The following is a 14,302-nucleotide window of genomic DNA, read 5'->3' as shown; positions in this document are numbered from 1 at the left end:
TGAGGAGTATTGGGGCAGCTACAAGGGAAGGGAGTGGAAGATGGGAATTCTCTGCTGCCTCCTGCCTGGAAGCTGCAGCTGTACAGCCACTCTCTGTGTTCATAGTGCTTACTCTACCGCCTCATGTTGAGGCAAACTTGCGTAGCTCCAGCTCCAGCTTGCTTTGGCTAGGCTGCAACTACAGCCTGAAGATCCTCATCTTGCTGCCTTTAAGTCTGGGGGTCTGCAGAGTCCTTACAGCCAGATTGCTGGTGTCTCTGCCATGAATAGTACCAGGAAGTAAAACTAACAACTGGGGGGAGGATGATGCCTGGTATTTCTTCCTGAAAGTTCCTTCCAGCTCCATGGATCACAAGGACAGCATGCTTCAAACAAGTAATAAAGTGACTTGCATGTAAATATGAAATAACTTCTAATTTATTGTGTTATATTTAAAAAAAAGTACATATTGCAAACATCAATCATACACTGAAATCCAGCTTAAGCTTTTTTGTGCATAAGTATAAAGGGGGAGGGAATGATTGTACAGAACAGATGAATTTGTTGCTATTGTCCACAAAACAGAACAACTCCATTAAGACTGAAAGGTTCTACCTACCCTGTGCTCTAAGGTAAGGCTGGAGCTTCCAGAAGGGCTCTAACCAGGGGCTGTCCTGCAGCAGGTGGAGGTCAGGGTGGGATCCAAAACCTGCCTTATGTAAATACAGGAGCAGCTGTTTTGGTGCTACAGCTACACTGATACAGGTGGGAGTAAACACCCTGATGGGGAGCTTTAACCCAGGGGCTGGTGGTCACTCTTGCCTCTATTGTGCAGCCCTAACTGGGTTACAAGCTGGAGATTTTAGTCCAGCTTTTCTGCATTATGCTGATGGACAAAATCACTTCCACAGGATTTTAGTCAGCTCTACTCAGCTGTACTGTCACTATTAGTGTCTGGGGTGGGGTGCTGGAGAATCAAAGCATTAACCCTGTTAATATGAGGCAGTACTAGATAACCTAAAGAGCTGCTTGTAACCAGGACAGCTGCCCTGTACCCCACCTTCACCTGAAAGCTGGGGAGGCAAAACCATTTACTGTAAAAAGGCTCAAGAGCTGAGAGCATTTGTGCAATGGCTTTAATAAAGTCCCTCTCTGCAGACCAAGGACAAGTGGCCAGTAGGTAAAGGATGTTCTAACACAACAGCAGTACATCTTTACTATCCAGCTACAGCACACAGAGGGTTAAGTCAGAAGTGTGTTAAGGCAGAGTCTGCCCATAAATGCAGTAACAAAACTTAAACTTACTCAAACTCTCCTGGAGTGACTTACTAAACCAATAGCTACATAAACCACTGTACAAAGATTAAAAATAATCATCCCCTGTTTTTCAAGAACTTAGTTTGCAAAACCTGAAAGAGGAAATCCTGAAGCCAGTTAAGAATCTATTTACAGATAAGTTAATCACATAGATGTGATCTGTCAGGTGCTTAGCACTGGTGTCGACACATGTCACCTCCTGGAGCTGAACCTGCTCTTACACCACAGGACGTGACTGGATTTTGTCTGAGCAGCCAGGGCTGGGTTGCTGGAGTCTCCCCTGCACTGTATGGGGAAAGCAGGTACTTCAGCACAGCTGAGGATGAAGATGGCCTCTCCCTCCTATCTCACAGGAGAGAGCCAGCTCTCTAGCATTAATGAAGTGAGCAAGGTTTGCTGCAGGACTACCACTGTATTCTACAGTCATTGGCTGGTGTTTCCTTTTTACCCACTGATGGCTGGCAGGAGCACAGTGGGACTGCTGAGATGTGGGAGTTAGTTAGACCAAATGGCTTTACACAGTGCAGAGTCTAGACCCCTTCAAGGGCAGTAGGTCTGCTACAGATGCTCAGAAACCCATAAACAGCCCAGCCCATGCCAGGAAGTGTCAAAGTACACAGTGCTGGAGAAACACAGCAATTCAGAGGACTTTCCTTCCACACTCCCTGACTTATCACATAAGGAAGGTAAGAAGGGAGAGGCACTGGGTCCTTCACAACAACAATCTGCACTATGGACTTCTACAAAGTGTGTTGCAAACACAAGTAAGTACAGCTTAAAATAGAACCCTGTAACCATCAGGACATCGCTGAAGCTGCTGAACTACAGGATAACCGTTTACTGTTGAGCTCTTATAAATCAGTAACTGAAGAAGAAAGAGTAGAGGAGACAGGTACAACAACCACATCTGCCACAGACACCAGCTGTCTGTAACAGGAAAAAAAGTCTTTGGTTACTAGAAAGATGACCTCAGCCTACCTTTGAAATCTTTTTAGCTTTACTTGGTGACCCAAAATTGTACCACTGAGCAAACATTTAATGCTTTACTTTAGCCCCTATGGACAAGCTGTACATAGTTTGGGCTGTAACTGCTATGTCAAATAGAAGCATTGGAGTAATGTAGCTGGTGATGCTGGCAACACCTTTGGTTTTTAAAATGTTAACATGCCATTAACAGTCCTGAGCTAGGAGCAGGAATCCTTGCAGCAGGAAGTTGGGCAAAAGCAAATAACCACCTCACTGAGGAACAGGAACACAGAGCTGCTGCTCTGTATATGTCTGGCCACTAAGGCCAGCACTAGATATTCCAGATGAAGGGTCAAAAAAATCTCTAGAATGGGCCACAGCACTCTGGTGTCTGCCAAGGTGCCAGCCTGATTGCAAGTTTAAGACTTCCTACATCAGGTTTCTCTCCTTCTCAGGATTTGTTACATTAACCATTAACCAGCTGTGGTTCTGCTCATTATCCTTCAGCATCCAGCCCTACTGAATAATACACGATCTTCCACTATAATTGTTACTTGACTCCACAACAGGCAACAAGAGATGAGGAGGTAGATAAAATATTCATTTATAATAGAAAAGTACTCTTAGAAAACTAGACTACAGAGGTCTTCTCTACACAACATTTTAGCTCTGCCCTTTCACACACAGCTGCCATTTCTGAAAAGACTTGGAATATGCTCAGGATGAAGTCAAACAAGGAATAACTGCCTCTGGGCCACTGTCTACTCTTCTTCCCTGTGGTACTCCCGTTGCCCTCGCTCAAAGCAAGACAATGCTCCTGTATTGGTTACAGAACTGAACTATGGCTGCTGGCCTCCTACCTACACTAGGCTGGCATAGAGTGTTTGAACCTGCAATGACTATTGCTTTACCTGTAGTAAAGAAAGCACAGCTTACCAGCCTGCCATCTGATGGAAATAAACTCCCCAGCTGAGACCCAGGGTCAGGCAGAAGTTCTAAGCTCTAACCGGTAGCAACATCACCCTAAGGAAAAGCGAACACATACAATTTGCTCCTCATCCTCCTTTTGGAGGAATTTTAACATCTTCCACCCTTGAACTGCATGGATAAAGCAGGGGTGGGTCTCCACAGTTCAGTGCTGTAGAAGCTCCACTGAACCTTTTGAGGAGGTCCTGAGAGCTGCAGGAAGCCACAGCCAGCCGCCTGGCCAGCTAAGCCCAAGCAGCTCCTCCTGCTTCCATCCCAACATTCCGAGGGCTCCCTCTGCCCCCCAGCACTACAGGAAATCTAGTCAGCACGTGTCATTTGTCCTTCTGGGAGTCACACCAGGGCACTCCTGAGCTACCAACCCTATCGCCTGCAGGCCTAGAAGAAAGGGAGCTCTGCAGTAGCTCTGGTGTGTTTACATCACTGCATTTCTCCCACGTCCGAACGCCTAGGAGGAGACAGGGTCAATGAGTGCCCGGTGGGAAGGTATATGGCTGACTGACCTTTTTGTTTGTTTTTTCTTTTGTTTTGTTTTTAAAGTGCAGGATAATTACTAAAGCCAAAGGAAGCCAGCCCTCTTCCTCTCTAGCCACAAAATAGCAGACAAGAGTGCTAAAAATTCAGGGCATTTCTCCAGATGCTCAATAGGTCCTTACAGTATCTATCGTATGCCCAGTAACCTTATTTATTCTTGTCCTAGAACTACCGCATTTAAATACCCCAAATAATCTAGTTTGTTACAAAACGTAATTTACAGATTTTGCTGAACAGAAGTTAAACCACCTGGTCCTCTGCTGCAGATAATCGATCAGACGAAGGGCAGCACCTTCCAGACAGAGCTGCGCAGTCTGCTGCTGTCGCTCGGCTCACTGATGCAGATGGGCCCTGTCATCCGGACGTTTAATATGAATTCTTCGCACGCGTTCAATGCGCTCTCGCTCCTCATCTTCATCTAAGTGATGGGAGCGGCCAGCTGCCCCTCCTGTAGCTTCCAAGAGCGCGTTGTCGGGTCCCCTCCCATCCTGGGACTCGTACAGCAGAATGTTCAGTGTCTCCTCATAAATGCGGGCTTCTGGGAACTCCACCTGCCCCCCCAAGAGAAACAAGGTCACTCTCACCTATTGCCAGTCACTGCAGGCACCAGGTTACCTCATTTTTAATTCCTGCTACGCTTTTGTTTTAAAAATTTCTTAATTGCACTCTAGCCACAAAAATCCTTCCTAGCACAATCTTTTCTGTTTTATTATTTGGTTTCAGCTTTCGAACCCAGCAACCAAATTTTTCTTTTCGGCACTAGCCTGCCCTCAGACTGATTTCTCCTGGGAAAGGTAAGAAGGCACGGGGAAGGCCTGCCATTGCTCACCAGGATCTGTCTTTACACAGGGGTGTAAACCAAACTTGGTTAAATGCGCAAGTTTGTGTAAAGATAAAGAACTGGACTGAACTCGCATTATGGAATATCACAATTGCCCTGTGTGAAGCGCCAGAGCCAAGCAGTCCCCGCCCTAACGAACCCACAGGATGAGCTCCACTGTGCTGCTCCCACTTTGAATGGCATTGATTATTCTATAGAGATGCTAAACAATGAAAGGAGTGTTCAAAATGGAACAGATGTCAGGATGCCAGTCTGACAGCAGCTGGGCCCATTGCTGGAAGCATTCAGGGGTTTACTCGTACCTTTGTCTGTTTTTTCTCAGTAGCATAAACAATGGAAGTGCAACAGACTTCGGCAATCTTCCGCCCCTGCCCATAAAAAGACCAGCAGCAGATCTCATCTCCAATCACATCTTTTATAAAGAGCACTCTCCCATTAAACCTCAAGGACAGCTTATCGAATAGCTCAATGTTCTTCAGCATGTTGTCATCAGAGTTGCTGTGAGAGATGAAGGAAGGCAGCAGTCATGTTAGGGTAATTAAGACAGCACACAGAATAGAAGGGGGGCTCGGGCATTTACAGGCCTATACACCTAGTTTCCTTTGACTTACTGTATCTCTACCAAGGTAGTGTTTACAGTTGGTATCCAGGACTGCAGTGGATAACTCATTTGACTAGTACAAGCAGGAAAACCTGCTGCTGAAGAAGCAGTAATACAACATCAACAGTACTGTGAATAATACTGTCCCAGGCCATTTAATTTGTGTACAACATTCTATCACCCAAATTCCTAAGCTCAAGCTCAGCACCAGCTGGATGGAAACAGCATTATGTCATGAAACATAGAGAGACATAAGGAAAGGGGGACAAGGTCCCAGACGATGATTTTACCACTTACTGAGAACACTGCACCATGGAACGCTTCCTGTATTCAATTAATGTGCTGTAGCCCACGGGGACTGCAGGCCAGCAGTTGGCCAGGAGTCTCTGCCAGCTGCACCTAGGTATTATAGGAACCCCTCTGCCACAGAAATGGCACACGCTTAGCCTTCCATTCATGACAGTAGGATCCCCTCTGACTCAAGTTTGAAATTAATTGGGAAAAAAATGAGTGCATGCCAGCACCAATCTGTCATTGCTTCTCAGTGAAAAAAAAAAGCAAATGCTTATCATGGATTTTAGTCTATGAGAAACTTCAAAGTCCAGCTGAAGTCATTTACCTGGTGTAGGAATATTTGTTGTTGCTTCTGTTATACAGCAACTTCACAGCTGGCTGTAAAAAACAAACCACAGATCAGTTAACAGGAAGTGCAATAAGAGCTGGAATCTCAGCTCAGTCCAAGACCCCACAGCAGAGAAGCTGCAATAGGTACATGACACCATCAGGCCCAAGCCCAGTGGGATTTTGCTGTTGTTGTTACTGTTGTTGCTGCAAAACTGTCATACGCAGGTCAGCAATGGGCTGCAATCCCTTCTGACCCTTTCTGTGGCTAGATCATCATCTGTTCTCACTCACTCTCTGCCTTTTTGCCAAGGTTAATCATTATCACCAGCCTCCTCCCCTCTACCTGCCACATTGAGCAGGCTTCCAGAAACAGGAGTCATTGGTTCACTTTAGCTAAAGAAAGCGTCTGTCATTAATAACCAGAGTGGACGAATAAATGGGAGATCTCATAGCCCTGAGGATCTGCTCAATCAGCCTGGTACTGCCCACGCCCTCTATTTTAATATCTTAAGTGAAGAAATACATGGTCAGGCCCAGCCTGAGCAACATCTGACTTTTAATTCAGAAGAAATGTTTAGTCTGCTGTAGATTTTCAGTGCTTTGCAGCTCAACAGTTGGAAATGCATGTCTTTTAGGGTAAGCAAGCCCATTGTTGAAAACTAAAGACCATTTTCTAACGATACTTGATCAAGGCCCCATGCAAGCCTGGGGCAGCAGGCCAGCACGTTCGCAAGCCACGGCACAGCCCAGCCTCTCTTACCTTGTTAGAAGTGGCTATAAGTTTTTGCTCTTCTTTGGAAGATGTGATGACTGGTACCTTGCAGAATGGTTCATATGCATCTTTGTTCTGCTGAAACAAGAATCAAACAGCAGCTGAATGTAAATAGGCCTTAGGGCACCCTCATATTAACTGGGAAGGTCCTGCATATTCTGCACTGAAGAGTTCAGTGTGCAGTCCGTCCCTACACCACACTGAGTAGCCGTTCCTGGTCCACACTCTGAACCAGGCTGGCACTCCAGCTACCAGGCAGTATTCCTCTGGGACAACCTGAGATGCTCATTTCTGCTCTCTACCACTCTGCAAACACAGGGGCTTGATGATATGTACCAATTTAAATGGCAGGATGTGGAATATGGCTTCACTCAAACAGGACACCAGTAACAATGGCTTCAAACCAAAGCCGAGCACCTCAGAGGAAAACAAAGAACAAAACGGGACTCCCACCAGCCTGTGGCTACTGTGGATAGAAGAAGCTGCTCTGGTCTGGCCAAAGGACCTACCCCATTTGGGTCAAATGGTGGAAGTGTTAGCTTTTGTCTCAAAGTTCACACTGATGACACATCATTTCACCGTGTAAGACCCTGACAGCAGCAGAGAACACTGCAGAGGAGCCAGGCTGCTGCTCCTTGCACACTCCCAGGGGTCAGTGGAGGGAAACTGAGCTACTGTTTATCCCTCACTGTAACTGTGTAGCACTAAATGTTGAGAATAATTCCATACCTTTTTCTGGATGTGACCAGACTCCAGCAGATCAAGGACATGAAGTATTTCAATTTAATCCCAGCCTCAAAAAGGCACCAAGTGGAAGCCAGCAGAAAATCTTGCTCTGCCCAGATGCTGCTTCCCACCCAGAGCAGCCTCATCTTTTTGACCCCTCATTGCAGCCAGAGTAACCTGACTCCTCCTTAGCTCTACCACCTACCTGCAAGGCTGCCTGGCACTCGTCCACCAGCCCCTGGACCAGGTAGTACTTTGCTTCAGCCAACAACTCTTCTATCTCCCTGCGGCTCTCAGGGAGTGGCACAGCCCCATCGCGCAGGTAGTTCAGTATTGTCCCAAAATGTTTTCCGCAGCGGTCGATCAGGATCCAGCCTAGGGACAGAAGACGACCACAGTACAGGAGAAGCAGAGGCAAACATGGCAAAAGGCCTTGACACTGGCCTGGGACTGCTGTACCAAGCAGGTTCCTGCCAAAAGACACTAACTCCAGTTCCTTGCTTGAGCTGGTGAGCAGACCTGCAGAAAGCACAGGCAATTTATCGTCTCCTGCCTTTCAAGTGCAGAGTATGTGGGAGTAAGGCAGGAAGCTCCCTTGTTTCTCATAGTTCCCCAGTTACTGACAAATGATGAACTGAAACGGAGAAATGAAGACTTCTCATTCTCAAACCAGCCAGCTCTGTTCTACCTCTACTCCCGAAGCCTTGACACATTATTTTCCTCCCTTCTGTCTTAGGGCCCTGTTACATATACGTGTGGCTGTTTCTTATAGGCAGCTTACTAGAGCCAACCAGACTTGACCATCTAAAGGTTGTTGCACCTGAACACAACACAGGGACCTGCTGTGATCCAGTAGATGTGCAAAAAGGTCGACAAGAAAAGGGCAGCACAGACTTGGCAGTGTCATGGCAAACACTGTTTCAGTCTCTATATTCCTAAAGTGCATTCATTTGGTAGAACAAAGTAGTTACTAACACAATGTCTTAAACTGCTGAAAGACATGACACGACAGCATGCATAAGCAGAATGTAACATATAGCCCCTGCCCTGGAGCTCACCAGCACTGCTATGTACTGACAACGGTGTGAAGAAAAGAAAACAGAGCTACAACCAAAATGCTTTCCAGTTAGCAGGCGATCAAACGATCTGCACTTCACTTCTTGTTGCTGGTCTGTTGCCTGAATCAGGCTGGACCCTGAGAAATGTTAGGCAATATCGAGACTCGAGTTTCCATAAATGAACAGATGGCCACTCTTACGGGCTGCAGCTCAGGAATGCAGCGAGGAAACGTTTGTGGGGAAGGAGTCATATTTTGGACAAATAAGGAAAGTAGGTTAAAGCAGACCCTGTATGTTCTGCATGAATGGAATCACTAGTAAAGTCTGAACATTTGGTTCAATTTGGAAAGTGAACACAGCCCTTTCATGCTGTTCTGTGGAAAACTGAGACGCTCTCCAGCAGTTTACTACAGGCTTTCCATCTCCCTCGTTACCCTGCTGTCTACATAAAACACAATGTGTGCTCGCAATTGTAATTTTACAGACTGTAATAACAAACGAGAAAGCTGGAGGCAGGAGAACTAGTGACAGAGAAATCAAAGAACAAAAGACTGATCCAGGCTAATGAATACAGTATACCTAACCAACTAGAGCAGAAAAAAGCCCATTTGTCAATGCAGAGGTATATAAAGCAAGATCTCCCATTTTAAAGCAAAGAGGGAGCGCAAGACATGATAATAAACAAGGACATACATATTCCACAAATGCAGCCGTTGACAGAGTTTACTAGAGTACACCAACATGTAGGGAGGTAAAGGGCAGGCTGAGAGCAGAATTAGATCCCCAAACTTCTTTGTTATCATCTCCCCTGTGATTCCCTCTATAGGCTGTAAAAATCTGCTGCAACTTTATGTTTACAGATGGTGAAACCAAAGCAGAATTGCTCATTTTCATGGGGGGTGGGGGGGAGGGGTGGGGAGTGGAATGAGAAAATATTTCAAGCAGCATTGCAAAATACAAGTGACTGCTAAAATAGCTTTCAAAAAACCTTCTGTTTTAACCAAACAGCCAAGCATACAGCCAAAGCCAGATGACTCACAGGAAAGCGACCCTGCTGCCACTCAGTCACGCCTGTGCAGAGCCTAAGAAGTGGGTTTCAGCTGTAGTCTTTTAAAGCTACTTTTTAATTGCAGTGTTACAAAAATGTCCTGTGATCCATTTACTGATGTAGGAATACATAATCCATGAACTGTATGTACACACACTAGACTTTTAGGAAATTATCTTTTGTTTTACCAGAAGTCTTAAGGACAGCAACCAAACACTCAAACGAAACCAGACTACATTTTCTGACTAAGCCTTGACAGATGAAATAGTAGCCTGACACTGGAGACTGACTGCTGCTCAACAGTCTTACTAGCAGCTGAATGAAAAACACGCATCTTGATCAACTGGTTAACAGCAGTGGGGAGTGAGGAAAAAAAACTACACTGCAGAAAGGAAAATCGGAAACAGATGGATGCACCTGGAAAACTCACATCCTTCTATCTGCTCATTATCATAAAAATAAAATTTTCAAAATACGCTTATTTGCTACAGTTCATGAACAATTTCTAAGCCAAAAATAATCATCTGCCACCCACTGCCAGAGAACTCCAGTCTTTTCTCCTACTGCCCAACTAGCAGCATGTTGTAATTGTTAAGCTTTGAGAAAGAGCTGGGGAGATGGTGCTGGGGTCAGAAAAATGCATCTAAACGAAGAGGAGGACCCCGCGTGACACATTCCACAGACGTTTAAAAACTTTACTCCTTCCAGTTTCTCCGCAAGTCTGGCTTCTTTTTCTAAGAAACACTTTGTTTTGTGCCAGATTTTGGGTGTGACCAATTAGCAGTATTTTGAAGAATTTCAGATAAAAAGAGTTTCCTTTAGCAGCTATAATGTTATTGTCCCAGTTTCCAGCATCACGCCAGGCAAGGGGAGATAAAGCAAGAACTATTGCAATGGGAGTGTCTCAGTTACAACACACAGGAAGTATCAAATTCCTATTAAAACACAAACTGGCTAAATGGAACAATCCCACACAGACACTGTGGGATTCACAGCAAAATAAACTTGTGATTTTATGTCTCAAGCATGATATTTTAGCAGATTAAACTCCAGTTACCCTCATAGTAGCAGTAATATTGTCAGCTGCTCTCCAGCAAAAAGTACCAGCACCTACATGGACTCTGAGCCTTGGGAACGTGATGTACCAGCCCTCCTGTGGTACCTACCCAGGAAGCCGGGAGGAAGCACTGAGACCATGCCAGGGTGGGCTTCCAAAATTAATTTGGAATTTCCAATCCATTTCCAAACTGAAGGACTTGGGAAGTCTCGAATTATCAAATTTTGTGAAACACAGAACAGCTTTAGGGAGGGACAGGAGGATGCTTTTGGAGTTGCCTGAAGCTTAGCAGCAAGGGGAAAGGTCTTCAGTGAACTGGTTCACAACTTTTCCACCAGAACACCCCCTCTAGTCTTCCCAGTAAGAGTGCTGATTACCATTTGATGGGGCTTTTTTTCAGTTTGACCCAAAGGCTAGCTTTTTTATGCAACCTGCACAGCCCATGAGAGGTACCCAGAGAGCCTTTGATCTGGAGCCCACCAACTACAGTGTTGATGTTACGGCTTTACAGCAGCTGAAACTTGTACAAGGCATGGTATAACACCCGGAACAATGCAGCTTTTTTTCCCCAGCTTAAATATGAGGACTTCCAGCTAAAACAGGAATATTCAGATAATTAGGTTGTATTTTTCACAATTTTTTCCTCCAAACCCAGTCCAAGTCCTATCTCAAGGAAGCTTATCACAAGAGCCCTACTAAATCCATCACTTGTTCCACACAACCTCTAAATATAGACTATTCTAAAGCACTCAAAACTAAGTCCAATCATCTAACCACGTACTACATTACATGTATTACATTACAGCAAGTTCAAACAGAATTTTCAAATAATTAACTAGTCACAAGAAAGGTGTTTTGAACCTTTAGGCTCAGCGATGTGGTAGCTATTGTTAAAGACAAGGTATCCAAGTCCATAAACATAGTTATGGGCAAAACGTCAGCGCACAAATAGAAAGCTGTGCTTCCAATTAAGCACATTGTGGCACTCCCACAAAGCGAGAACGCTGACATAAAACTATGCTACCAGTGCAGTTATAACAAACACGTTTTAGCTATATTCTTAATTTAAACATAAATGTTTTAAAGAATCTCAGCAGAAGATAAAATCAACGTATCTGGTAAAGAAGTGAAGTATTTGAGCGCTGCTCCTTTAGAAGACTGTAGTTTGACATACAGCACATTCCTTCTTTCCAGACACATTTAATGTGGAGAGTCCCATTTGCTAGCTCTCTCCTTTTATTGTCAGTAATACTATAGCAAATTTTCTAAAAATTTTGCAACTGGTTTTATTTTAGTGAAGCCAACAATCAATACTCCTGCAAGAAAATAGTTTCATTTAAAAAATTGGCTTTTAGCTCATAAACCTTCCCCCCCCAGATCTTCAGAGCAAATTTTATACTTATATTTGAGGTAAGGAAACAAGATGAGGGAACTGCCCTCTGAGCTTCCAAGTAAATACGCCAGTCCTGACTCATAGTTTCTTAGTCACTATCCCCACCATTTTCCATATGCTTAAGAGCTTTAGCATTAGTATTTCAAAAGAAAAAGATAGCCTGTGCTATCTGGGCCTGAGAGGAGCCTCAGGACTTCTTACCGTCCTTTTGTTGTTCAGGCAACTATTCAAGTCATACGTGTCTTTTGTTCCACATCTTTTCTCAGTTGTACAAGTTACGAGTTTTAACACTAATAAAATGTAGAAATATCTGGGCCTGTGACTAGATGTTCCTCTCTGTTCTCTAATATTTTTCTCTAATCCCTTCTGACGTATTTTCGCTGAAAAGGAAAGAAGCTGGTGTGAGGAACACGGGGAGCAGCCCCTTACCTTCACTGTCCGTGAGGACTTCCATTCGGCCACTGAACATGGCCTTCAGCATGGTGTCCTGCTTGGTCAGGGTCTGCATGGTGGTGTAGTAGAGGGCACCGCCAATGTTCAGCTTGACATACTTGGAGCTCGGACTCGTCCCTTTGAAGGAGGTCGTGCGAGTCGCAGCCGCCGGCACTGCTGAGCTCACCACACTTTCTCCCGACATCTCTTCCTGCAAGCAAGGAGTTACCAGTTAGACTTACAGTTCCACTGCATGTCACCTAACTTTATGTTACCATCGGTTATTTTACACAGAAGTAGTCATAGATGTGCTGGGCACTATCAGCCTCAGCTCCTCTCTGTCTCTTTCCGAAGTTCTCAAGCATTTTAGACGTTTAACTTCGTCTTCCTTCTGACAGTGACATAAACCAGCCAAAGAACATAAATCAACTCAGCCAGAAAAGAACCCTGTGAATGTTGAGCAGTGTTTTACACTGTAAAAGCCAATACTTTCCCACAAAAACTGTGTTCATTTCTTTCACAACTTCTAAAGCTTAAGCTCTTACTTCATCCATAATCTGGTATGTAATTGGACAATTCCCAATAGACAGAGCTTAAGCAGATGATTCCTGTGTGTTAAAATGCAGACTATCCACAGATTTTCTTGAGGCTTTTTTTCCTTAAAGCACATGTGGCTCTATAGAGAGCGCACACAAGCTTCCCATTCTCTTCCCTGCCCTCCCACATTTCTCAGCACACCAAAACCCAGCGTCCAACATCCCCCACTACCTCTGCCCGTAGTCCCCAAAGTGGACTCCAGTCAGCTAACGAGGTCACACGCTGTAACAGGAACATGTTAGCTTAGCACTGCAAATGCTCTGAGAGCCGCTAACGATAAATCCTTAATCAAGCTGCGTCCCTGTAGTTAACTGTTTTGCCTCACAACGTGACAGGATGGAATGATTAACGCCCTGCCATCTCAGGCAGACCCAGGTCCTACAGTTTTCAGAGCACGCTGGCTGACTACTGCACTGAATGATTTTTGCTCCGCTGCCATGAAAAGCAGAACTATCGTATGGCAAATCTGAATGGAGCTGTAGTTAGGTGCCCATGCTGGCTTTCACAAGGTGAAGAAGCAGGATGGGCAGAGATGGCCGCAGTGGGCTGTTCTCTCTGACACGGAGCCTGCCCAGGGCAAAGGCACCAGCCTCAGCCACAGCTCTGGCTCCCTCCAGCAGCTGAACAGGCCCACAGCTTGGCCAGGAATCGTGCCCAGGCTCCCAGAGCGGGATCCTGCGCTGCAGCATGACCCAGCACACCAGGGCCGCAGCCCAGCACCCTGCCACCCGACAAGACACAGAGCCACGGGGCTGCACCCCGAGCCCCCCCAGGCCTGCCCTACCCAAACCACACCACCCTCTGGCCAAGGGCCAGCCTGGGAGGACCCGACCCTGCCCGCACACACGAAAATCAGACCGCGGGCACCCCGACTTTTGGGAGCCAGATCCCACCCAGGAGCCCTGTACCTGCTCCCCGCTGTCTAAGATCACCCCCCCCCCCCCATTCGGGGGCTGGACCACCCCCACACCCCTCAACCTCCCCACCCTTCCCAACTCCTCCTCTCTGGGGACTGAAACCACCCCCACCCCTCGTGCACCCCACCCTGAAGGCCGGATCCCCAAATCCTGCCTCACCCGAGGCCAGCGCCCCCCCCCCCCCGTGGAAGGACACCCACCCGCGCCCCCCAACCGCAGCTGACCAGCCAGCCGCCCGCGCCCGCCCCCAGACACCCCCAGGCCCCCCACCCCCGCGGCCCAGAGCCCCTCCGGCCCCCCCCGCCGCCTCACCATGAACGGCGCAGCGCAGCCCCACGGACCGAGCGAGCGGGAGCGCCGGGGCGGGGGGAACTTCCGCCCCTCTGGTGTCACTTCTGCCGCGGCCCGGGTGCGCCACCAAACCCTTCCGATGTTCCGCTCCCTCTCCCCGCG

General features: G+C 46.5%; 1 protein-coding gene across 4 annotated transcripts; it reads right to left on the bottom strand.

The window, feature by feature from the left end:
- Positions 1-395: 395 nt before the first annotated feature.
- On the bottom strand, positions 396-14,299 carry KCTD10 (potassium channel tetramerization domain containing 10). Of its 4 annotated transcripts, none has more exons than XM_069794579.1 (7): positions 14,162-14,299; positions 12,333-12,546; positions 7,553-7,722; positions 6,610-6,699; positions 5,845-5,897; positions 4,927-5,122; positions 396-4,334 (listed from the first exon to the last, which is right to left on the bottom strand). In XM_069794579.1, exons 1-7 carry the CDS (start codon positions 14,162-14,164, stop codon positions 4,116-4,118), a joined length of 945 nt encoding a protein of 314 aa, XP_069650680.1. In that variant the 5' UTR covers positions 14,165-14,299; the 3' UTR covers positions 396-4,115. The 4 variants fall into 4 exon arrangements, with proteins under 4 accessions (XP_069650680.1, XP_069650677.1, XP_009913013.2 ...); XM_069794576.1 differs by lacking the exon at positions 14,162-14,299 and adding an exon at positions 13,104-13,248; XM_009914711.2 differs by lacking the exon at positions 14,162-14,299 and adding an exon at positions 13,104-13,247 and having other exon boundaries at positions 6,610-6,696.
- Between the last annotated feature and the right edge of the window lie 3 nt (positions 14,300-14,302).

The sequence above is a fragment of the Haliaeetus albicilla genome, chromosome 10 (assembly GCF_947461875.1).
Source record: "Haliaeetus albicilla chromosome 10, bHalAlb1.1, whole genome shotgun sequence".
NCBI lineage: Eukaryota > Metazoa > Chordata > Aves > Accipitriformes > Accipitridae > Haliaeetus > Haliaeetus albicilla.
The sequence above is the reverse complement of the archived record's forward strand: the minus strand, read 5'-3'. Positions and strand labels throughout refer to the sequence as shown.

What these genes read in the sequence shown, in the direction of transcription:
- KCTD10 (XM_069794576.1), bottom strand. Translation starts at nt 13,169, where the DNA reads ATGTTCCTGTTACAGCGTGTGACCTCGTTAGCTGACTGGAGTCCACTT. An exon ending in AGTGCCAGGCAGCCTTGCAG is followed by an intron (nt 6,700 to 7,552) that starts GTAGGTGGTAGA and finishes TTCTTGTTTCAG; the next exon opens with CAGAACAAAGATGCATATGA. An exon ending in CTGAGAAAAAACAGACAAAG is followed by an intron (nt 4,335 to 4,926) that starts GTACGAGTAAAC and finishes TTGGGGGGGCAG; the next exon opens with GTGGAGTTCCCAGAAGCCCG.